The sequence below is a fragment of the Ursus americanus genome, chromosome 29, assembly GCF_024610735.1.
Source record: "Ursus americanus isolate L20-20 chromosome 29, mUrsAme1.1.p, whole genome shotgun sequence".
NCBI lineage: Eukaryota > Metazoa > Chordata > Mammalia > Carnivora > Ursidae > Ursus > Ursus americanus.
This window is the reverse complement of record NC_142155.1, coordinates 2,782,730-2,808,388: the sequence shown is the minus strand read 5'-3', so window position 1 is coordinate 2,808,388 and position 25,659 is coordinate 2,782,730. Positions and strand designations below refer to the sequence as shown.

The 25,659-nt window shown below is 40.2% G+C and overlaps 1 protein-coding gene and 1 long non-coding RNA gene across 4 annotated transcripts in view; one reads left to right on the top strand and one right to left on the bottom strand.

The window, feature by feature from the left end:
- LOC148107488 (uncharacterized) overlaps nt 1–25,659 on the bottom strand; it is a 349,000-nt gene that overhangs the window by 57,377 nt on the left and 265,964 nt on the right. The gene's annotated exons all lie outside the window — the stretch shown is intronic.
- Nucleotides 7,557–14,685, top strand: TPBG (trophoblast glycoprotein). Of its 2 annotated transcripts, none has more exons than XM_045804322.2 (2): nt 7,557–7,679; nt 8,382–14,685. In XM_045804322.2, exon 2 carries the CDS (start codon nt 8,722–8,724, stop codon nt 9,979–9,981), a length of 1,260 nt encoding a protein of 419 aa, XP_045660278.1. In that variant the 5' UTR covers nt 7,557–7,679; nt 8,382–8,721; the 3' UTR covers nt 9,982–14,685. The 2 variants fall into 2 exon arrangements, with proteins under 2 accessions (XP_045660278.1, XP_045660287.1); XM_045804331.2 differs by lacking the exon at nt 7,557–7,679 and adding an exon at nt 8,103–8,231.

Below are 25,659 nucleotides of genomic sequence, written 5' to 3'. Positions count from 1 at the left end.
TTCCCTTGTATACTTTTTTGTTACTTTTTAATTTTCAACTGTTCAAATGAAATACATATGTTAAAAAATAAATTATTTTTAAAAACTCAGGTTATTCCTGGTGCTCCAAAGTCTTCTAGCAACTAATAGAGCAGAAAAAAAATTCTGAAATCATTAGATTTTTCCTCCTTTAAAAATGCCATTTTTTTACTTAAGTGATTGTGGGATTCTTTACTTTTCCCTTAAATCGGGAGTTTCAGCAGTATTCGTCCAGTTGCACAGCTCTAGTTCATTATTATTTCTTGATAGCTAGAATATAAATGTAAAGAACTCTTAATTAAAACTCAATCCCATAATCTGGGTGGCTCAGTCAGTTAAGCATTGGACTCTTGATTTCGGCTCAGGTCATCATCTCAGGGTCATGGGATGGAGCCCCACATTGAGCTTCACACTGGGCATGGAGCCTGCTTAAGATTCTCCTCCCTCTCCCTCTGTGCCTCCCCGCACTCACACACACTCTCTCTCAATCTCTTTCTCAAATAAATAAGTAAATCTCAAAAAAAAAAAAGCAAAAAACTCAATCTCGTGAAAACAAACAGCCCAATTTAGAAAATGGACAAATGAACTGATCAGACATTTCATGAAAGAAGATACACAGGTGGCAAAGAAGAACATTAAAAGGTGCTTAATATCACTGACCAATGAAAAGCAAAATGAGATACTACTACACGCCTTTTAGAATGTCTAGAATTAAAAAGTCTAACCATGTCAAGTGTTAGAAAAATGTGGACCAACTGGAAATCTTCACTGCTGGTGGTAATGTAAAATAGTATAACCACTTTGGAAACCTATTTGGCAATTACTGAGAAGTTAAAAATGAATCTACTATATGATTTAACCATTCCATCTCTTTTTAGTTACCCAAGAGAAATGAAAGCATATGTCCACACAAAGACTTGAACATGATTTTTTATCAGAGCTTTATACGTGATAGCCCCAAACTGGAAACAGACCGAATATTCATCAACAGGTAAAGGAATAAACAAAATATCCTATATCCATACCATGAAATACTACTCAGTTAAAAAAAAAAGGGGAAGGGAAATGAATTATTGATACTCATAACAACATGAAGCTCAAATTAAGTATGCAAGTGAAAGAAGCCAGGTAAAAGAGAGTACATCCTGTATGATTTCATTTATATAAATTCAAACTAATCTATAGTGATAGAAATGAAATCAATGGTTGCATGGGGATGGGATTGGGTGGCGGTAATGTGAGATGGAGGGATTATTAAAGGTCATGATAAAACTTCTGAGGATGATAAATATGTTCATTTTCCTTATTCAAGTGTGTCGAAACTTACCAAGGTTTGTACTTTAATTATATACAAAAGAAAATTGAAAAAGAAGCCAAATGTTGGGATTTGTAAAGCTGAGCAGTAACTACACAGATTTTTGTTACACTGTTTTCTATATTTAATAACAAAATATTTACATTCAATTAAAAAAGAAAACTAGATTTCCCATACTTTTTTTTTTTTAAGATTTATTTATTTATTAGAGAGAGACAGCCAGTGAGAGAGGGAACACAAGCAGGGGGAGTGGGAGAGGAAGAAGCAGGATCCCAGTGGAAGAGCCTGATGTGGGGCTCGATCCCCGAACGCCGGGATCACGCCCTGAGCCGAAGGCAGACTCTTAACGACTGCGCCACCCAGGCGCCCCTGCCATACTTCTGATAATTGATTTAATAAACTAGTGGAAACAATAAGTTTTCATGAAAACAGGGCCCTTGTCTGTTTTATTCACCATTGCATTCTCAGTACTCAGTTCAGTGACTAGAAGTACTCATCATACACTTTAAAATTATTTATCTAATAAATTATGATTAAATTCAGTTTATTCATAACTACTGGTTATTTTCTTATTTTAAAGAAACTTCCATTTCCTTATGGTAAAGCTTGAAAATTATGTCCATACTGTGGTGTGTAGTTGATGAGATTATCAGAAAACTCTATTATCTATCTGTGATCCATCTATCTATATCTATATATCCTATAAATGTTTGCATTCAGGCAGCTTGTACCCACAAAGTCCTATTGGTTGCTTACAGGTGGCACCCTGATTATTGAACACTTATTAGTCTGTATTTGCATGTACCATACTGAGTGTAAACTATTTTGAATATCATCCCTTCACAAATGTTGTCACATCAATATTCTTGAGTTCAAGTACTTCTTGATGCTACACAACCCTCCAAAACTTTTTTTTTTTCGAGTTCAGTACAGGCAGGCTTTGGCACGTACTCTGCACCCAGCTCCTTTATTCTACCATCATCCACACTGCTCAGGCCATAAAATTTGACACTGGTTTGATTTTGTCTCCCTAGTTAAACTCTTAACTTCCTTCCCCGCCCCCCCCCACTGCCAAGGTGATGTGATAAATCTCTATTCCAAAATACACAATATATTTAGCCCTCTCTTCTTGGGCTTTTATATGGGGATCTAAACTAAATCTGATACATATTTACTTACTGACTTCAAATATTTCAAGCAGTTCTAACAGGCAACTTATTAACCTATGTACTTTAGCTCACTGAATAAGACTTATAAAATACATTAGAGGAGCTTGGGTCGTGGACCCAAGCTTTGGCCCAAGTTTGTCTGCTGAACCTCTGCCATGGACATGCAATAGACTGTCTGTCAATTTGCCAGGATTTGAAATTTTTAAAGGAGACTTTCTGGCTTTGGAGGTGGCTCTGTTTGGAAGACAAAGTATCACAAAAAAGGCACATTAATAAACATTTATTGAACTGTATTAAATTTAATTGAAATTACTTGAATTTGGATGATGGCTACAATTGCAACTGCTCCCATTTCTTGACTGAATTCCAGTTTTGGTTTAGAACCCAGGTTGGGCAAGGACTAGAGGAAATGGAAAAACTTCAATGTCACCTTCAAAGTTGAATTACTTTATATTAGAAAAAGAGTATTAGGTAATATCATTGATTTAAATATCATAAATTCCTTTGAAAAAAATAATTTCAACCAAATAAGGTAGATTTTTCTTTAAACAACGTTCACTATTTTATTTTTTACTATAGGTATTTTTCAACTTTTCTTACAGCCAAATTTGACTCTTCATTCTAGAATTATTAGAATTTCTCCTGGACATCACTGAAAATATAGAAATTAAGTGTTATAATTTTTAGAAGGATAAATGTCTGTATTCCCACCTCCATACTGAATAAGTCACCACAACTTAGAGTCTAGCTCTTAAATATCTGTATAGGTTGTTTTTAGCCCTTTTAAAACTAATGTTTCCTTTTTAAAACAAATATTTTATGAAACTCCCTCTTACATAAAATTTATCTTCACACATAAATTTTAAGTATATACTATATTAACTATAATATAAAGGAGAATAATTAAATACTAAATAATATTAATAACCTACAAATGTTTGGGCATAACTATATTAGAAGACCTAATGCGGTGGTAATTTACTTCCACCCACTTATAAATAGGTTAGTATTTAAGAGAAAATAGACCAATATTCAAATAAACAGTGAAAATAATTTTCCTTTATATTAGACATTTTGAAGTAAGATTCACCGTGGATGCAATAACTACAAATGCAAACTGATACAGTTTGGGTTGTATTGGTGATTCAAATAGCATGAGTGGCAGAGCTGTCAGAAATAAAATTTTGTAAAGTTCTAAACAAAGCAATATATATTCTTCCTTCAATGAACTTGACAGCTGCATCCGTGGGAAATTCAGTATATATATTTTACTTAATTTATTTAGCTTTACTTAATTTATTTAATTTAGCTTTACTTAGATTTTTACTTAATTTACCTTCTTTATATATCTTAGGTAAGAAGCCCATTTCTTTCTAAAGTGATTTGAAATCAGCTCACGAAAAGCGTTTTATTTTCTTTCATTAACGATTAAAATTTTTTTTCCTTGAGTGGATATATATAACCTCATGTTCATTGTTTGGTTTTGAGTGTTGGTTCATGGTTTTATGACATATGTGCTTGATGTTATTCACCAATACTTGATTTTGCTTCAGATATTTTTCAGATTTGAGAGTATTTACCTTTATTAATTATTTTGCTAATTTAAGGCAGAGACCAAAATGAGGAAGTCTTAAATAATATTGATGTTTGTCCATGCTGGACTACTTGGCTTCCCTCTGCCTCATGAGGGTGGCCATAATCAATCATCTTTTTTTTTTTTTTTTAATATACGCATTATTCCTTGCCTTCCTAGGACTTAACAGCAATATTTCAACAACTTACTAATGACTTTCTCTGGGGTCATTAGAAGAAAAGTGGATCCTGTAGAAACAATCTTAATAAATGATAGTACAGAGACATTTTCCTGGAGGCTACAAAGTGACCTATTGAAATACACTAAATTGGTTCTTCTCCATTAGGACATTCAGATCCTCCTTTTACTTCCTTTTGGAGTGAAAGAATGGGGAACAATTATGCTCTGAAATCCTGTCCTGCTCTAGAGCATGGAAATAGCACCTCAACGCAAACATTTTTCAAGCTGTCAGGAGTAAGGCAAGTATGATAATTTAAAACCATTAAATGCTTATGACAATCAAAATACAATGGATCCTAGTAAGCTTTTCTCAGTTGAAGGAAACTTCCTTAAAAAGTAGTTACTGATGTAAATGTCTTTCAATAAGGCAATTAAAAAAAATGCGGTATAACAATTCAAAGCATGGAATATTTTGCAGTCTTAAAAAAGAAGAAAGCAAACCTGTATGTATGGATATAGAATGATATATGGTTGTCCTAAAATAAGAAAAATTATGAATAACATATATACTATGATCCCATTCATATAAAAATAGCAGAAACAGAGGTAAAATATATATGAGAGAGGAGATTAGAAAGGTACACACATGTCAAATTGCAGTCAATGCTGTACATTGAAAGCTTTAGTTTCTGTGTCTATTTCTTCCACCCAGTTATGAGCTCCTTGATTACCAGATCAAATAAGGGATGCCCAGTTAAATTAGAATTTCAAGTACACAGTGGTTTTTTTTTTAGTATAAGTACATCTCAAATATTACATAGGACATACTTATACTAAAAAATTATTATTTATCTGATACTCAAATTTAACTGGATGCCCTGTATTTTTTTTTATTTGCTAATTCTGGCAATTCTACTTTAAGGAGACCATAAACTCTTCATCCTTGTACTCCTATCATTAGCATACTTAAAGATATATAGTGGTTGCATAATAAATCCTGAGAGGGAGAGTAATTCAAGAGAGCACAATAACGGGCAATTTTGCTAAGTGTGTTACATATATTATCTCAATTCTAATGGAAATGCCATAAAGTTTTATTAGTGGCCCTATTTTACAGAATAAGAAACAGAGGTATACAAAAGTCACACAGTAAATGAGGGAGCCAGAAATGACCCCAAGTTTCTGGGTCCTGACTCAGCAGCCATAACCAACTGCCAGCTGCCGGGAGGAAAAGGGAGAAAAGGGGAAAGAGAACCAGGGGTGAGGCTTTTGTTCTGCCTAAGGGGAGCTGAGCAGGACTGCACAGACTCCTTAACCTTGCTAGAGGTGGAATGTGGGGTGTGTAGGAGAGACAGACAAATCTGGGCCTGGTCCCCGTATCCATCACTCATTCAAACAAGTTACATAATTTATTTTGACCTCAATTTTCTTGTCTGTACAACTGGATTAAGAGGACCTACCTGAATACTGACACGATGAGTACAGGAGATAATTTCTGTAAAGTGATCAGCACAGGCCTTAGCCAGGGAAAGAACACTCAGTCAGTGCTAGTTATTATTGGCCCAGAACCCCAGTTTTTTCATTTGTAAAACAGAATAACATCAATAACAAGACAGTAGCACTAATGATATCGATATTGCCAAGTTGATTTGAGGATCAGATGAGAAATAAATACTATCTTTCTAAATTCTGAAGTGCTTCTCATTCTCCTTGCGTACTTGCTCTTTAGATCAGAACCAGAATTAATACTGTGTCAAAGCATTACTACAATTTTTCCCCTGAGTAATTAATTTTGTTTTAAAAATTATCATACAGTGAAATCGACTCTTTGGTGTATAAAGTATTATGAATTTTAACCCATATAGATTTATGTAACCACTACCACAGTACGGATACAGAACATGACTATAGATTCTGAGATTCTTTTTTCAAATGAAGTGTTTCATATTCTTGTTGCAAAACACTTTTAAAAATAAAAACTTAGCTAACCATGAAGATACAAATTAACAAAACTGGCCTTTTGTACAAATCTCTGCAGTCCCCAACCCCTCTAAGTCTTGTGTGGGCCATTTTCGCTGTTGACTCTGCAGACTATCTTTCCACAAAAGTAATCAGGAATCGGCTTGAGAGCTGGGGCATTTTTCAAGCTAAAGGCCCATGTCACAGGCACAAACTTCAGCATTTCTTATTTGTTCCTTTTTTATATTACCTTCCAGAACTTAATTTCCCCCAACTATTTCCTCTATTTGTCATTTTCTCTCACAAATGAAGAGAATTTTCAAATGAAGGCCTGGAATACCAGCACCTTCTCACCCTTTCAGGAAAATTATTGGGGATGCAGTTATTGAGAGAGCAACGGTGGAGCCTTCAGGACCCTAACCTCTCCGATATAACAGATCCTCCAGGTAAATAATCCATCTACCCCTTCCCCAACTCCATCCTCTCCACCTCCCCAGCACCCGGGATCCCCTGGTAGGATAGACTTCTGGACCAAACTTCAGTCCTCCAAGAGCGGCCACCTCCCATCCCCCACCGCACCTCCTGGGTTTTCCCAGTTTAAGTAACTTGCACTGGCACACCGCTGTCGCATCCGCTTATCTGGGTGACTCAAGTCATTGCTATTTGCCTTTTCTTTCTAGGACGCTTTGGCTGCTGTGTTCTTCCCTCTGCTTTTAATTTGGGGAGGAAAAAAGCTAATGAATCAAGAACGAATCTCTTCTCCACTAATCCTTTTATCCAGCCCCCCCCCCATTAAAGTTGGCTCGCTCCGTTCTCAAGTTCCGTAACTATCCAAGAAGTGCGGGGGCGGGACAGGTGGGGACGCATAATTACACCTAAACCTCAGGGTGGCACGTAAGGTGTCACTTTGGTGGGAAGATATTCTGAAGCTCCCCTGAAGCTTGCTGAGCGTTGTGCTGCCGCCGCTGTACATTTTCTGCTAATTTCTTGATGCTGCTGCTTTGCGTTGCTCTGTCACGCCTAAATCTCTTTTGTTACGGCCCTAGGTGCCCCAATGAGGGTGAATTCCACGAGATTCACAAGCGTTTTTTTTCCTGTCCAAGGTAAATACAGTAGGCAAAATGAGGAACCACCAAAGGATACAGGGGAGGGGGGAGAGAAAGGGATTCCCTCACCTTTTCCGGCACCTTCCTTGTTAACTTCCACCAGGAGGAGGCGCGCGGCCCAGTTCCCCCCGTCTCCTCTCTTAAATCCCCCTACTGAGGGCTGCCAAGGTTGGCCGCGCGGCGGGAGAAATCCCTCCGGCAGGCCTGGCTCTCCCCCGCCCCCCGGGTTGGTTTTTCCCAGCTGCGGAGGTTGGGCCAGGGGCTGGGGTGCGAGGAGAGTCGGCGCCCGCAGCGCGGAGCCGAGAAGTCGCCGAGACTCTGGAGGGACTGAGTTGTCTCCGGAGGTGACGCGCGCGGAGGTGAGCGGTGGGCAGCAAGCGGCGAAGGCGAAAACCCGGAGGCCGCGCTGGGCCCCTTCCCATCCTCTGGAGGAAGGGTAGCGTAGGTCCAGGGTCCCACCGCCGCTTTGTTCGCGGCCTCTCCCCTCTTCTTTGGAGATGACTTGAACCCCCTCCGGGATCCGAGGGGCTCGCGGGGGCGCGGGCCGGGGGCGGGGGGCCGACAGCTGTTAAGGTTCTCCACTTCCTGCTAATCCGGGAAGGTACCAAAAGAGATCAAAAGACTCCTGTAACCTGAAACTTCCCTCCCATCCAAACCTGGACCGGGAGAGGTCCGGGCGGGGGCGGAGACCCCGGAAGGCAGGTCGCCGGCGGAGGCGGTGGGGGAAGGAGCTGGGAGAGCGAGAAGTTTGGTCGGGAAGGCGCTGGGGATCAAGCGGGAAGTTAGACTCGGGGGGCGAATGTGATCGGGAAAGGAGGAGGGCGGGAGGCTGGAAGGGTATATATAGTGTGGGCCTGGGCAGAAGGCAGACTTTTACGCTGGGTGTCTCGGGACGCGCGCCCCTCTCCCGGGTAAGGATGTGCATGGGCTGGGGAAGGCGAAACCTGGACGGGCTTTCGGAGGGAGGTCTTGGGGACCAAGGGGGACGACTTGGCTTGGAGAGTCCGGTTCCCGCACGCGGGGAGCCGCCGCTCCTCACGCTTTTCTCCCGCCTGTCCCAGGTCCCGGAACGGATCGAGCGTGAGGCGCCAACAAAAGAGGCAAGGAGGTGCCACCCGGGGGCGGCGGCAGGAAGAGGAACGGGAGGAGGAGCGCAGAGCTGAGAGCCCCGACCCGCCGTGCGTACTTTCTGGAGGGAAGGGGCGGGGGAATCGACCCCGGGAGGGGAACGCCCGGTGGCTAGGGGTTTAGCCAAGTTCCGGCTGCGGCGTCCCTCCTCCGCTCCCACGAGAGGAAAGTTTTCTCCAGACGCTTCCGGCCGGCCCGCGCCCTCCGGACCCAGTTCCCGAGCCTTCGGAGCGGGCGCCGTCCCAGCCCGGCTCCGGGGAAAGCCGTGCCGCGATGCCTGGGGGGTGCTCCCGGGGCCCCGCCGCCGGGGACGGGCGGCTGCGGCTGGCGCGGCTGGCGCTGGTCCTCCTGGGCTGGGTCTCCTCGTCCTCTCTCACCTCTTCGGCGCCTTCCACCTCCTCCGCGTCGTTCCTGGCCTCCGCGGTGTCCGCCCAGCCCCCGCTGCCGGGCCAATGCCCCCAGCCTTGCGAGTGCTCCGAGGCTGCGCGCACTGTGAAGTGCGTTAACCGCAACCTGACCGAGGTGCCCGCGGACCTGCCCCCCTACGTGCGCAACCTCTTCCTCACCGGCAATCAGCTGGCGGTGCTCCCCGCCGGCGCCTTCGCCCGCCGGCCGCCGCTGGCCGACCTGGCCACGCTCAACCTCAGCGGCAGCAGCCTGGAGAAGGTGTGCGCTGGCGCCTTCGAGCATCTGCCCAGCCTGCGCCAGCTCGACCTCAGCCACAACCCGCTGGTCAACCTCAGCGCCTTCGCCTTCTCGGGCAGCAACGCCAGCTTCTCGGCCCCCAGCCCCCTGGTGGAACTGATGCTGAACCACATCGTGCCCCCTGACGACGGGCTGCGGAACCGGAGCTTCGAGGGTATGGTGGCGGCCGCCCTACGAGCAGGCCAAGCGCTGCGCGGGCTCTGGCGTCTGGAACTCGCCAGCAACCACTTCCTCTACTTGCCTCGGGACTTACTAGCCCAACTACCCGGCCTCAGGCACCTGGATCTGCACAACAACTCTCTGGTGAGCCTCACCTACGTGTCCTTCCGCAACCTGACACACCTAGAAAGCCTCCACCTGGAGGACAACGCCCTCAAGGTCCTTCACAATGGCACCCTGGCGGAGTTGCAAAGCCTGCCCCACGTCAGGGTCTTCCTGGACAACAACCCCTGGGTCTGCGACTGTCACATGGCAGACATGGTGGCCTGGCTCAAGGAGACAGAGGTAGTGCAGGGCAAAGCCAGGCTCACCTGTGCATTCCCGGAAAAAATGAGGAATCGGGCCCTCTTGGAACTCAACAGCTCCCACTTGGACTGTGACCCTATCCTCCCTCCATCCCTGCAGACTTCTTATGTCTTCCTAGGTATTGTTTTAGCCCTGATAGGCGCCATTTTCCTACTGGTTTTGTATTTGAACCGCAAAGGGATAAAAAAGTGGATGCATAACATCAGAGATGCCTGCAGGGATCACATGGAAGGGTATCACTACAGATACGAAATCAACGCGGACCCCAGGTTAACAAACCTCAGTTCTAATTCGGATGTCTGAGAAACATTCGAGGACAGAACCAAGGACAGCTATGCATGAGATGTAGACTTAAGCTTTATTCTGTCCTAGGCTTGCTCCACTTCCACCCTCCACTATGGACACCACTGACCTTGACTGAAAGCAGTGAAGGGAATTTGCTCCCTTGTTATGTGAAGTTTCTTGGTGTGTCTTGTTAATGTAAGACGATGAAAAACTGTGCATAGTGTTTTATCCTTTTCCTTTTCTTGGAACTCAACTCGTATGGAGGGATTTTTCAAGTTTCAGCATGAACATAGACTCCTGGCTGTCTGTTTTTCTTAGTACAGTTCGAGGTGTAGCCAGTGTACCCACACAGATAGCATTCAACAAAAGCTGCCTCAACTTTTTTGAGAAAAAATACTTTATTCCTAAATATCAGTTTTATTCTCATGTACCTAAATCGTGGAGAAAATAAATGCATTCCATAAACTGCCTGCAGATCTTAGCAAGCTCTTCAAAGTAACTCCATAGTACACAGGAGCACCTGCATCCGGGAGCATGCTTACATTTTACTGTTCTACGTATTACAAAAATAACTTGCAACTTCAGATAACTTCTTTGACAAAGTAAATTACTTTTTTGGTTGCAGTTTATATGAAACTATACTGAAGTTTTTTTATAAACTGCATTGAGATTCAACAGACTAAATTGTTAAGAAAAACTTCAATAAAGGTTCTTAAAAGAATTACAGTTGTGTTCAAGTTTGCTATTTGAAAAAAAGGATTAGGGGCAATGATGTCCAATGGTCTTGGTTCTGATGGTAATTGAGGTATTAGTTGTAGCTGAAAACGAAAGTGGAGTAATGTCTTAAACAGGTAGACTTTGGAAATAGTTATGAGATAGTGGATCCTTTCAGGATTTAGAGAATTTGAATATTCATGCGCTAGACTTCTCATGGTCCTAAAGTTAATGCTGTTCATGAAACATTTTTGTAAGAGCATTATAAAGTTGGTAAGAAGGGAGAGTTCTGTATGATAAACAGCTCACAGTTTGGAGCTTTTTCGAGGCTAAGTTGTTAGAATGGAACAAAATTATTTACTGGATAAAACTTTCTATATGAAATTGTTCTATGGGTTTTTAGAGTATAAAACATAATGCAAATGATTTAAAATGAAGTGTCTTAAGAATACAATATTCTAAAATAAAAGATTTAAAGATGTAAATTAAAAAACATTTCCTAAGATCATAATGTAAATTGGAACTTAGATTTTCTTGAGAATATTAAAAAAAAAACACCAACATTTAAAATGGAACATGCGTGATCAATAGTTTATCAGAGATCGTGCTTGTATGTTTAAAAAACTGTCATGACAGGATATGAATTTGAGGAAATAACCAGAGATAAATGTCTATATCCGTAAACAAGTGTCTCAACAAATCTTAGGTTGTGTTCAGTTCCTATTTAAGAATTTGGGGATATTTCGATTTTACCTAAGCTCTATATTAGTATATACACCTGTGTGAAGAATAAATCACATTTAGGTGTAAATAATAGCAATGGCTTAATCAATTGATACTATCAATAAGGGACAAGATTTTCTTTTTTTTTTTTTCAGTTTATTATTTGCCAATGAAGCCTAAAAGTAAATTCCATTACTCTCCAAGCTATTATGTAAAAGTGACATTAGCCATTATTGCTTAACATACAGTGTAGGTAAACTTGCATCAGTAAGTCTTAGGGCCTTCTTTCTCTTTAAATTGATTATGTTCTACAGTGTTTTATATTTGAAATAAAACTTATATTTCCATATTTTTATAAATGAAATAGGATTGCAGTCCTTTAGGTTCTAGAGATCTTTGGCTGTTCCTTCTTTGAGTTAAATTGAAAAGTTTTCAAAAGAGGGCTAAAAATTTATGAATCTGTTCCTTCTTCAGCCTCTGTGGTCAGAATATGAAGTTTTAACTAGATTAAGTTTCATAAGGCTCATTTTATGAAATATTACAGTATTTATTACTTATAGGAGATATTTCAGATCCTTTAATTAATTACCCGAGGATAGGTTAAATATATGGTACTTCATATTCCATTAAACATTTTAAGTGTTCACCAGGAATTCATAAACTGGCTGGCTGCCATTATTTCCTAGGAATGATGAAGATATTAGCCTGCCAAAAATAGTGAAAACATCTAATAAATAAGGGCACTCACACCATCTCAGAAATAAACTGAGAGACTTTGGTAAGCCTGTGATTCTGTGGAAAACAAATTGTAATACTTATAGTCTGTTTAGAAGATTACTTCTTCTTCATCCTGTGATAATCTAAGAGTTAAAACCTGAGCTCTAGCTAAGATCCAGGAGAGCAGATTTCATTAGTCTAGTTTATCTCATTCACTCACCATGGCAGGATCCAGGATAAAGCTGAAGGTGTTTTCACCTGTTAGGTGGATGGCTTTTTTGATGTTATGATTTCTTGCTTTTTCATCCCTTTGCCTTTTCGTTTGTATGAACTTCCCAGTTTGCTCCTGCTCTCTTTTTCTGTCACATCACTCCTTGCTATTCTTCAATACATGGCAATAGAACATTCTTCGGACAAAAAATATTACCATTTGGAAACAGTTGCTATTGTGCAGTCCTAATACTCTAACTCCATAAACTCCTAAGGCAATCTGAGTTCCTTAGAAGATAGGCGCTACAAAAATCCAGTGAGTGTTAGAGCATATAGGAAAAGTGAAATAAAAGTATCATAACTTTTAAACTGTTTTAGTATCATAACTTTTAAATACTGATCTTTAGTACCATTATGCATTACTAATCCTAAAAACTTACAAGTAATCCATTTTTAAAAATTTATTAATTTGAAAAATTATTTAGAAAATTAAAGTATATTACCTACCAAAATAAGTTTTTGAGGAAAAAAGTTTTGAGGAAAGTAGATTTCCTCAGTTTGAAATAAAGCTGTTTTAGCAGAAACACCCTTCATTTATCCTTTACAAGTTTCATTTGAAGAAAGTTAGAAAAATACTTAAAAATTTAAGTACTTGATAAATCCCTCAATTTAAAAAGCTATTAAAATGTCCAATAAATTTATATTTAAAGTGCAAGGTTTTAGGATAATACACTATTTGACCCTGAATTGTAACCATCCCCTTTCCATGTAACCATTCAGTTTGATACATTAATATATATATATCTCATCAATTTTGCTGCCTCCTATGATTCAGTGATGACCTGTAAGGCACATTTGTACCTTATGGCTGATGTATTTTTCTGACAAATAGAGTTTGAAGCACAGTCAATAAAATCTTTAAAGGGAAAAAGAGCTACATAGATTGATACTATCAGTAATAGACAAGATTTTCTTTTTTTTTTCAGAAGTGGGGAAAGGCTTGATTGAAATAAATGAGTAAATCACAACTGGTAAATTCTTTTATAGTATCTTGATTGGCAGCAAACGTGGATTATGCTCAGTATTTAGTTGAAATAACATATCTTTGTTTTCTGTCTTAGTAGATGTACAAAAAAAAGAGGAAGAAGAAGAAGAAATTCCCAATGAACTGTGATTATTTCCTTAGGGATTGTGTTTTACTCTGTCCCTTTTGGCCTGATGTTACAATACAGGGCTTACCTTCTTGAGGACATTACAGGCTTCACAGCTCTAGGTTGGGAGTCTTTCATATCATTTCTGCTTTCCGTTTAAATTTTTTCTCCAAAGACTACACTAGAAGAGACAACCATGAGGATGTGCAAGGTCAAGAACAATTTGGCATGTGCTCTCTTCCTCCTCCAAATCCACCCAGTCATCCAGGCTTCAGAGAGCAGCACCGTAAAGTGAAGACTGACAGCTATTAGATGAGATTCAGGTTTCACTTTTATACTTGGGCAAGGATTTTTCACGGCAAAAGAGAGGGAAGGGAGGAAATTATATTTCTAGAAAATATATGAAAACAACCTTGATAATGTCTTTTTAAAATCTTTCAGTAATATTGCGGTGCTGCATTAGAAATAGTTCAGAAAACAATCTATATTGTCCAGGTGATCCTGTCTTCTTTGAGATGGAGAAAAACAGCTCTTTGAGGATGTTTTGTACAATTACTTTTCTGTTGCTATCCTTATAAATGATTCAAAAATGCAAACTGGCTTCATTTGTGTTTTATCTTAAAATATTTTAGCAGCTCTAACTTGGTCATGGTTAAAAAAAATCTAGATTTTAAAAAATATTTAATATGTGATTTATATACTTTTGACAGGAGTAAGAACTCAGTATTTCAAAGTTGGAAGGGCTCTTCGATGTGTCAAGCCCAATTTTCTAGGCTACAGATGAAGAAACTGATAATTGTGACATATCATTATGTTATATAATGACAACCAGGACTAGATCTCAGGGTTCCCAACTCCCCTTCTCATGCTCTTTTTGCCACATGATGGCATTACTAATTACCTACCTTCAGATCTTTGGAATTCCCATGTCTAATATAAAAGGCAATTGCTGTGAATATATTAGTTTTATTGTTTTTGCTTTGCACTCATTATGTTTTGGTTTGATCTAAATTTCACTTCCATTGTGTTAAAAATTACTATGTTTCAGACCCTTCAATATGCCTTAAATATGTCTGAGATAATTTTTTGATAGTAATATGATTGCTATAATACCATAAAGCTCCTCTGTATCTATGATAGAAACTGTTTTGGAAATTTAATGGTGGTATTTCTTTTGAAAAGAAAAATAAAACTCTGGGAAGCTGTGCTAGCTTGTGTAATTCTATCTTAAAAATGAGTTAGCTCAGCTGGTGAGAACATTAAACAAATGAGACCAAGTTCATGACCATGGAGACGGTCAGTTTTGCATGCTCAGGTCTAGTCCCCCGGCCTGTGCCTGCTCCAGGTGCATGCTACCACCCATGCTTTGAGAGCCTAGACCAAACAGGGAATCTAAATCAGTGCAAATCCCTGTCACACAGGAAAACCAGCGGGCTGATGAGCCAAATCCTGGCAGCCGTACTGATGATGTGTTAGTTTGCTGTCTTTACCTACGCAGGACCAAACATGACGGTCCTTATGTCCTCACTGTAGTATGTATGCCACAAAGGGTTTCTCATTTATGTGAAATTTAAGAAAAATCTATCGTGAGTGCTTTTAAATGTATCACATGGGAAATTAATTAGGTTTGCTTTGCTATTTAAAATGAAAATATGGCTTAAGGTTCAGGATCGTGATTACTCTATCACAAACTTGTAGCAGACATTTCATAATAGGATTTATTTGTGGTTCGCGGTGCAATGTGGTTCATGTAAGGGTATGGGTTTTTCTAAGGAAGTAGCGCCTTAAAATAGGACTCACTATAATACTTTTTGTGATAAGTAAATATTTAATCATATGTTTTAAAGAACCTGAGGACGTTATCAAGATAGGCTTTTAAAAAATGTAATTTTGGGGGCGCCTAGGTAGCGCAGTCGTTAAAGCGTCTGCCTTCGGCTCAGGGCGTGATCCCGGCGTGCCAGGATCGAGTCCCACATCGGGCTCCTCTGCTATGAGCCTGCTTCTTCCTCTCCCACTCCCCCTGCTGTGTTCCCTCTCTCGCTGGCTGTCTCTCTGTCACATAAATAAATAAAATCTTAAAAAATAAAAAAATAAAATAAAATAAAAAAATAAAAAATGTAATTTTATAAATTTCCCTACTTCTCTACCGCCACAGTCCTATTCCTACTTCTGTGTCTTCTCCCAAGGAGAACCATAATACACATTTCAAGGTGACTATTCGCACACAGGAGAATTGGACGGACTCAAACTAGGTGGGTCAGTTTGCAAATATACATTTCTTTGTATTAGATAGCTTCTGTATTACAATACAGTTAGTGAACTGTTATCAAAGAGGATTTTATCTTTCACGTAGACATTCTGCGGTTATTCTTACAGATCACGGCAAACACGGCTATTAAACATGTAAGAGACATTTTAAAATGAACTCATGTATGTTTCTTGTAGGTTATTTTAAAAATACAGGAGGGAAACACCATGAGTTTTCCTAGCAGTACAGAAAAAAATGCTTCAATATTGAGATAACTGCCATTTGTTTTTATTACATTGTATCTTGCCTTTTCACTTCCAGTCTTGTGAACATTCCCCAGTATCATTAAAAACAATTTTATATCTGGTTTTAAAGTACACGGGCAATCACATATTTCACACTTATAGGACTTTTTTTGCAATTTTAACTAAGGTTCTAATGAGCACTGTTGTACCTCCCTGTGTTTCAACATCTTTAATTTTTCCCTTCAAGTAGATCCTTGAATCTTTTCATGGGGATCCTAATATCTTTTTTCTAACCCTTAAAAATATGTTTTCTGTCTATCTAAATTAGGAATATTAAACATAGACCAGCATAGTTCACTATATACTTTAAATCTCACATCAAACTTTTTACAGAGTGTTGAATGGTCTGACAACAGGATTTTGAACAGAAAGAAACCTTAAGTTGCCAATTAACTTGTCACTGTTTTTAATCCACAAATGTCTACTTTTTGTTAAAATAACAAAATTAGGGAACAGCTAAGCCCGTATAAACCAGTTAAAAGTGCCTGTGTGTGTCTGTGCCTGTGTGTGTCTGTGCACACACACGTGTAGGTTGCAGGGTTGGGAGAGGTGGTGTGGGGTGTGGAGGAATATCTGGGAAATTAATTTAGCTAGCAGTTTTCAAGACAAACCTATGTGTTGCCTGAATTCTATTTTTTTAAGATGATTCATGTGTGCATACTTAGAATGAATTTAGAGTCCATGCATGTGATTTAATTGTCCTAATCTTACTGTTAATTCGCTTTAAAATTTCAGTGAAGTCCTATGAACCATTTATTCAGTTCATTCAATAGATATTTATTAAATACTTTCTATATACGAGGCACTGTTGTTGCATTGGATTGAAATTGAGTTTCTGACATAAAATTGTTTCCGATCCAGTAGAGGATAAGTATGAGAATAGCTAGCATTTTATTGAGTGTTGAGGATGAATCAGACAGTAGGTAAAACCCTTCACATGTAAGATTTTATTTCTTCTCATTTGGGAAGGACTTGAGGCTTAGGGAGGAGAGGTAACTTGCCCACTGGCAAGTAGGTAGCAAGAATCAAATGGGAGATATTCATTCATTCATTCATTCATTCATGTCTGTTTCCAGGGCCCGTGGTCTCAACCCTTGAGCTTGAGGAACAATCAGATGTGAATGACTATGTTATAGGGTAGAACATGAGAAAGCACTACCAGAGATTCAAAGCAGGAAGAGAGTTTGTCTGGTTAGAAGACTCAGAGAAGGGTTTATGGAGGAGTTTGCTTTTAAGATGACCTTGAAGAAGGGGCAAACAGAGATGATGAGTGGAAAAGAAAACTCAAGGCAGAGGGAACAGCATAAGCAAAGAGAATGTTCTGGCCACAATAACGTTTGAAGCATTATGTTTACAAGGAGTATGGTGGAAAGTGAGACCAGAAACGTAAATCTGTAGCTATGATAAATAGTTTCTCTTTAATTCAGTGGACAGTGGGAGAGCTACTGGAGGTCTATGAGCAGGAGGGTGATACACACAACTGTGGTTGTCCTCCAGAGGGTAAGAAAAGACCTCCTCCTCAAATTAGTTTGAATATCAAGACCAATGATCACACACATGCATCAAGAAGGTATGAAAAGGTTTATTACTCTCATAATGGGATTTTCTGCAAGAGCAGGGCTTGGCTTTCTTTTCATGGTGATTAGGGGGTGGAACTAGGGTGAGGGTTCTGGGTCTCTATGGTTTTAACTACCCAGCAGATGCCAAGGGATGAAACTCATAGGTATTTTTATGGGCTTGCCCAGATGTGGGGCAAAAAGTGGGAAGGGAGTGAATGGGCCTTGAAAGTTGTCACTATTCAGACATCACAAATGGAGTCAGATTCATTATAATTCACCACTGATGTTTGATGGATGGCTGAAATCTGCTATGTCTCATTTAATTGATTTTTGAACTCATTTAAGTAAGCCATTATGACTCCCTATGAGGCTTAGAGCATGTGGCCATTAAAGTTTATTGAAGTTTCATTGGCTATCTTATTCAGGAGTCTGTGGTGTGTACTTTGAGGAGAGAAATACATGCCTTGATGGAAAAACATCAGTAATGTCTGGAACTCCAGAAGGGATAAGATGAAGCCTTTTATTTTGGCTTCAGTATGGACAGCCATGCGTGACCTTGATTTTTATTTTGGGTATCTGAGGCAAGAAATTCCCAAAGTTTTTTTTAGCCCAAAGTAGGTAACCTTGGATAAGGAGTTGTTATTGCCATTGGTCTAAGTGGCCAGATAACTGGTAATGTCCCAAGATTCTGTAAAAACAGGCACATTGGACCAATTTTTGGCCAAGTGTCTTCTGCTACGAAGATGACTGCATAAAGTTTGGCCAATTGTTCTGACCCTTGAGTCTTGCCCTTAATCAAGGTTGTCCTGCTTAGAGGATGGATAGCAGCAGCTTGCTAGAGGGCTCCCTCACATATTACGGTTATCTAACCATAGGTAAAGGAAACGAATTCCCTGTTTTGATTACTCAGTCCATCCTGAGTTTCAATCAAACACATATATACTTTCTCCAGGTGGCCAGTGGGTCTGGGAGAGAGATGACTTTCTGTAGCACCATTACATCTGACAAGAGACTAAGATCTGGGGAAGACAATTCCTCCTGCAAAAGGCTAAGGTTTGGCTCTATCTTGTAAGTACAGTTTCCATTTTAATAAGGAGACCTCTGTGACTGTGCCCAGTCTGCTGGTGCTGCCTCAGTGATCTAAGGCATAAGGGGCAGCTGGATGTGGAGAGTCGGGGACTGAGGGCCTTTGTCTCCAGGAAAGCCCAATATGCAACTACCAGTTGATGCTCAAATGGTGTGTAGCCTGGATGTTAGGAGGGCAGCTCCTTATAGGAGAGGCCCGTGGGCAACTTACTGTCATCGTAGGTGAGCCAGAGACTAGGAGGCAGGAGAGGAGGTTTTAAAGCCTCTAAGTGATGGCGTCTCTGGAAAGCATTAATGGAAGTGCCTATTACGTGTACTTTGGACAGATTCTAGAGCCTTTTGTTGGAGGTCAGGACCTATTCAAGGCAGGCCAATTTGCAAGTAACAGCATAAATGAACTGAAGTAAAATTCGTAAATAAGGAATATGTTGCCTCTAGAACCAAAAAGTCTGAAAAGATGTTGGGTTTAACATTATGGATGCTGAGAGGGTCATTGATTATTTTCTGAGTGTCAGGGATGGAGCAGCCTTGACTGACCACATAATTCCTAGGAATTTAACTGAGGCACTTTTTGCAGTACAATGAGGCATCCCTTTTGGTGAGCTCCTTTGTTAGTATTTGTATGTCTTGAATGAATGTGTCAAATGAGTCTCAGAAGAAGAGGATGTCGTCTGTGTAATATCACACCTGTGTTCCTGGAGGAAGGTGGCTGTGATGAAGATCTTGTCTGCAGAGACTGTGGGAGAGCAAAGCTGCTGAGATACCCCATGGACAGCCAGGTAAAAGTGTATTGTATCCCATCAAAGGTGAAAGCAAATTGTGGCCAACAGGCTGTTGAAATAGAAACGTAATAGAACATATGTGCTAAATGTAAAAATAGCAAAATATTTTCCAGTTGTTGATTGGCAGAGTCAGAAATTTCAATAATATTAAGCACAAGTCTCTGAATTGCTGGTACCACGGCATTAAGGTTGTAATAATCCACTGTTAGATACCACTCATTTTTTACCAGGTTTGAGCATTGTCCAAATTGGGCAAATAAGGGGAAAGGAGAAGGAATAATGGCTCTTCCCTTTTGTAGGTCTTCTATGTTGGGTCATAATTCCTGTAGGCCTTGTTTTAATCTATATTGGGCTGTATTAACTATTTTAGCTCTAGGGGAAGGTCCATGAAATCCCATCTGTTAGACAAACTTTAAGTGCCTAGCACTTAATTTTATTTCAGTTTATTACTGTTGGGTTAAGGCATCAATGCCCACTGTGGGATATTCTAGGTCAATGGGCTATGATTATGGAAAATTTAGGAAAGACAGTAGTTCTGGTGGTGAAGGTGAGTCATCCCTATTTGTTGGTAACTCCTCTATGAGTATAGGGAGTATCTTCTTTAAATTTATTGGGATCCCAGCTATAATTGTAAGGTGGACACCAGTATTGATCAAGGCCATGAAGGCCAATTGGTGCCTCTTAGCTGACGTTAAAATTAATTTAGAATCTATGTTGTAAAGGCACAAAAGTCTGTGTATTGTTATGTAAATTATTTTAGTATAGTTTAGTATAGTTTAGATTTATAATTGGGTCAAATTGCCAAACACTATTTCCCTGTATCCGTCTGCCCTACCTCCCCTTGGTAGTTACTGGATGTACTTTGGGGGGTTCTCTTTACTCTGCCCATATTTATAAGTTTCTTCTTATAAAGAGTCCCCACTCAGTATTGTCAATGTTAGAAACCTCTCCAATGGTGATTGTTGCTTTCTAGGGTTTAGGGAGTTTTGAAATAACTCTTTGGCATGCTGATAAATTTCTGCACTCAATAAAACCTAGAGTAATTATCAGTGCATTTTACAGTTATCCAATAGGGTGACGGCAACCGCTGTTCCTTTAGGAGTTTGCTTTTCATAACGTTCTGTACCTTATGGGAGTGCCATGTATATTTTTCTTTATAGGCCTGATGGTCAGGATTTCTTTTGGTGACAGAATCATGGTGGCATAGAACCAGAGACATTTTGGGCAAAGGGTCCTAGTGAACCATCTGCTTTTAGGGACATGGAGTCTGGCATGCCTCATGGTAAGGACCCTTCCTCACACAAGTGGCCACGTGATGGGCTTGTACACTACATCGAGTATCAGTCTTTCCCCTGAGCACTCTAGAGTGGGGTCTATATAGCCAGTGGTCACAAGGGAAGAGTTGTCCCCCTGAGCCTAGTTTAGGTCATAGCTTATGCTGGAATTGGGACACATGATTCAGTCCAAGACATATTGACAGGTCTGGGCCAAGACACATGACCTAGGACCACTTTAAGGAAGTCTGCGGCACCACCCCACCCCGCCCCCAGATCCCATAATCCTGTACCTAAACTCCAATTATTGAAACTTCCAATTTAGGTTAAATCTGTAAACAGAAACTCTAGGACTCAGCAGAGGCAGCACCGCCACGGCATAACTCAAAGCACAAGCTTGACAACAGGCAGCAGCATGGCTCCAAGTGCATGCTCCCCAGCCTGCATCACAGTCAGTGAGCAAGCCAAGAGCAAGAGAAGGAAAACTCCCTTCAAAGGTGGTCATGTGGTCATTAACTACGCAACACTGCTTGCTGTTCCAATTGTTTTTGGTTGCCCCATGGAGGCTGGGACCAACCTCCCCACCGTCAATTGGTTTGGATTTTAAAATTGATGACATCATACACAATTGATGACATTTCATACAGAGTATGAAAAGGTGCATGACTTACATAATGGAACTTTCTGGAGAGAGCAGACATCCAAACTGGTCTGGAATGGCCTAGGCAGAGAGTATCTCTGATTTTTTTTTCTGGTTAGGGGGTGGGGCCAGGGTGAGGGTTCCCAAAGTTTGTTTGGTTTGAACTTCCTCCCTGCCCCTCCCCCCAACCAAGGGAAGGTGTGCTGGGGCCTTCTTATTGATTTACCCAGATGTGGGGCAAGAGAGAAAGGTGAGAAGTGGGGCTTGAAAGTATCAGAGGTCAAATATTTAAAAAAATGGAGTCAGACTCTTTACTACATTTTTGCTCCAGGAAGAATAATCTCTGACAGTAATGAAGGGAGAGACAGAAGACAAGTGACAGTTTCAGTAGTTAGGTAAGAGGGTTCTTTATATTGGTTTTTCACTCAAATTTTAAAAAAAATTAAAAGCTTTCCTGGTCAAGTCTAAAAATGCTGCCACTATTTAGCAGGTCAGTTCTCAGGGCCAGTTGCTCTGACCTCTGAAGGAATGGACAGTGGCTATATGTAACAACTGAGCATTCCATACTCTACCCTTTCTTTTTCTCTTCCATCCTTTGATAGATGTTCTAATGAGAATGAATTCACCGGAGAGATTGCTTGAACAAATCTGCAATCTTAATAATTTAATGCTGGCTAATCAAATTAAACTTTGGGTGGTATGCTCTTTTTTTTTTTAAGATTTTATTTATTTGAGAGCGAGCGAGAGAGAGAGAGCGAGAGAGAGAGAGCAAGCATGAGTGGTGGGGAAAAAAGCAGAGGGAGAGGGAGAAGCAAACTCCCCACTGAGCAGGGAGCCCAAAGTGGAGCTGGATCCCAGGACCTGAGCCAAAGGCAGATGCTTAACTGACTGAGCCACCCAGGTAGGGTAGTTTTAAATTAGCTTTATACTACGTACTGCAGAGACATTTTGTATTACTTAAGGAAGTTATTCTTATTTAATAAGTGACATATTTCATAATTCATTATGTCAAATTAATATGCCCCAGGCACCATTCTAAGTGCTATATTAATATCAAATCATTTTGTCCTTTTAATGGGGCATAATGGGACAATGTGGTATAGATGAGGAAAGTGAGTCAACACGGGGGATTAAACAGTCTGCTTAAGTTTACACAACTAGTAAGTGGTACCGCTAGGATTTGAACCCCAGGTCTTAAAGTTTACATTTGGCTCCAGAGTCCACATCTTAACCACTGTGCTATATTGTTTTTCGCAAGTACCACAATTACCACAATGCTGTATATTCTTAGAGAAATTAAGAATATAATAGATTTCTCTCCTTAACAAGGATAGTATATGGGATTATGGGGTAAGTGACCCAATTAATTTAATTTCAATTTCAAAGTCTTTTTATTTTATTTTTTTAAGATTTTAATTAGTTGACAGAGAGAGAGAGAGAGATAGCAAGAGAGAGAGCACAAGCAGGGGGAGTGGCAAGCAGAGAGAGAGGGAGAAGCAGACTCCCTGCTGAGCAGGGAGCCCCACGTGGGGCTCAATCCCAGGACCCTGGGATCATGACCTGAGCCGAAGGCAGACGCTTAACAAACTGAGCCACCCGGGTGCCCCTAGTTTTTTTATTTTTTGATGTTAAACTATAAACACAAAATCATTACATTTCAATGTATGTGAAGAAATGGTAATAATATAATAAAAGGTCCTGAATAAGATACTGTGGAAAAAGAGCACCATGATAATTCCATTTGCAAATCTAAAATAAAAAAAATAAAGTATTTTATAAAAGAAGCACTTTCAAAAAAAAGAGTAGTGTCACTATTTTACTTTCAATATCTAAATGGGTTCATAGATTTCCTTCGTGACTTTAAATGCCCAGTTTTATACTATTGGCTGCATCTACTTTTGGGAAATGCTTTCCACAAAGCGAACTTTAGTTTTGGACAATTTTGAACATTGGTGTAATAAAACCAATGTAGATAAATCAGACATTTCAAGCCTTTTTTTGAATGTTTTGACCTTAGTTATCTGATCTGAGGTCTGCATTTCCATTTGAATCATTGGTGAAATTCTCCCAGTTAGAGTTTAGAATAATTTGTCATGTCTTTTCAACTTAATCTTGGCTGGACAATTGCCCTCTGGGTGGAGAAGCTGAGAACAAGCACTCCTGCCCTTCTTGTGTGTCTGCCAGGGTGTTAATCGGAGTGTCTTTAGCAAGGTCTCGCTTTAGGAACTCCTCTACTACCTTTGTAAACTGTCCTTGATGTGGACTGCAATAAGGATATTTTTCAAATAACTTGCATCTTTATGTACACAACAGGCTTCTTATTTTAACTGACTTCACTGGTCATATCAGCAAAATTACCACTCAGTCCAAAGAAACAACTTTTTCAATGAACTTGACTCTTAGGATAAAATACAAAATGCATTTTTCGATTGACTTGACTTTTCTTCCCCTACACTTGACTGTTTTGCTTGTGCAGGTTGCCATAATGTTAGTCTGAGGATCTTTGGTAAAAGATGTAGCAATATAAATAAAAGCAAAGGACCGGTAAGTCAGACTTTTCCATGTATCTCATCCACCCCTTGGTTGGAGGTTAGCTGCTTTGGCATTGGGAAGGCCCGACTTAATTCTTTCAGTTCGGAGGTAGAAAAAAAATGGGATTTTACTGAACACAGTCAGCAAAGTTGATGTTGAGGATCTGTGACAGTTTGTTACTATCCTTTGTTTTGCTTGAGTAACTAGACACGCAGCCAGCATTTCACCAACAGAAGTGAGAGCAGCCAGTGTATGGTACTTGACGAGATGGAACTAGTTTTGGCCAATCTTCAAGTTGAGTTGAGTTCCAAGCTGAATGGAGTCTGGACTCAAGAGGACTTTCCTACTGGCAATGGCTTCTGGACTCCCTAACCAGCTCCAAAGACTCTGGCAAGTAAGATAGTCCCCAGGAGAGAACAAAAGCATTAACCGGGATTAGGTTCAGCTGTGAGTGGCAGAAAACTCAGTAGAGGTAAATTTATTCCTCTTAAAAGTTTAAATATTTAAAGTTCAGAAGTGCTATGTCAGCCTTTTTCTATGAAATCCTTAGCAACTCAGGACGCTTCTAGCTCATTAGTCCTCCTCCCTAGTAGGCAGCCCTAAACCTTTTGGTCTGAGTTGGCTTGAGTCTGGGACCCCATTGGGATGAGCCCTTGGGAGCCTAACTTCATCCAGTAGCAAGAGGACCAGTCTCCTTTAGAAAATAGCACATTTTCTGGGAACCTTTTCTTTTTTATTATTTCTTTTCTTTTCTTTCTTTTTTTGTCAATAGAGAGGATAAGATCAACCTCTCTATATTTTTAACTTTGTTTCTCTTACCCATGTCGTTTGCTTATCAAAAAGCAGAGTTTATATTAATTGTCAATATGGTGAAAGCCCTAAGTTTCATTTTGGGTTCTTTCTTTCTCCCCCTGTAGCTAAAGTGAATCATCTGTGGTTCAAATTAGTGAGGTTTTCAGCTCAGGAAATATTTATTCAAGACTTTCTAAGGGTCAAGGACTCTGCTAGAGGATATGAAGAATAAAAGATGAAAAAGATAGAGTCTATGTATTCTCATAGTTAAAATTAGGCAAGCACACAGATCATTACGATACAAAAAGAAATGTGAATATAAAGATACACAATGTTATGCAAAACCAAAGGCGAGATTACTTGACTTGGAGAAGGTTTAATTGTGTCAATGTCGTTGGATCCGGGCTTTGGAGGACTAGAGACAACCACTGGTTGCTTATGTAATAGCCATCCCATCCCTCATTCCTCCCCCTGGACAGTACAGTCCACCTCCCATGTTGGAGCCTGAAAATGCTAGATGCTAACATTTCCCACCTTCTTAGAAACCAGAGAATGGGCATGCTGGAAAGAGCATGCCGGAAAGGGTTTTCCTTTCCCTTGAAAAAAGATGCATGAGAGAACTCCCCTCCCTATTCCTTTTGACATAGATATGTGAGGATATGATGCCTGGAGCAGTGGCAGCTATCTGTGACTATAAGGAAACAAGCCTGAAGACAATGGCCAACATGAAGATAGCGAAGTAGAATGATACAAAAGTACATGGCTCTTTCTATCTCAGAACGTGTTGCTATGTAAGATAATAAATGTCTGTATTGTTTAAGGCACAGTTAGTTGGATATTCTATACCCAACTTAGGAGCTATAAGCCTCCTAACTGACAGAATAGGCTTTTTCCTGGCAGGTTGGGGTTACAGTGGGGAGGGGTAGGAGGAGGTGAAGTGGTGTTGGAGAGAGAATATGCCAA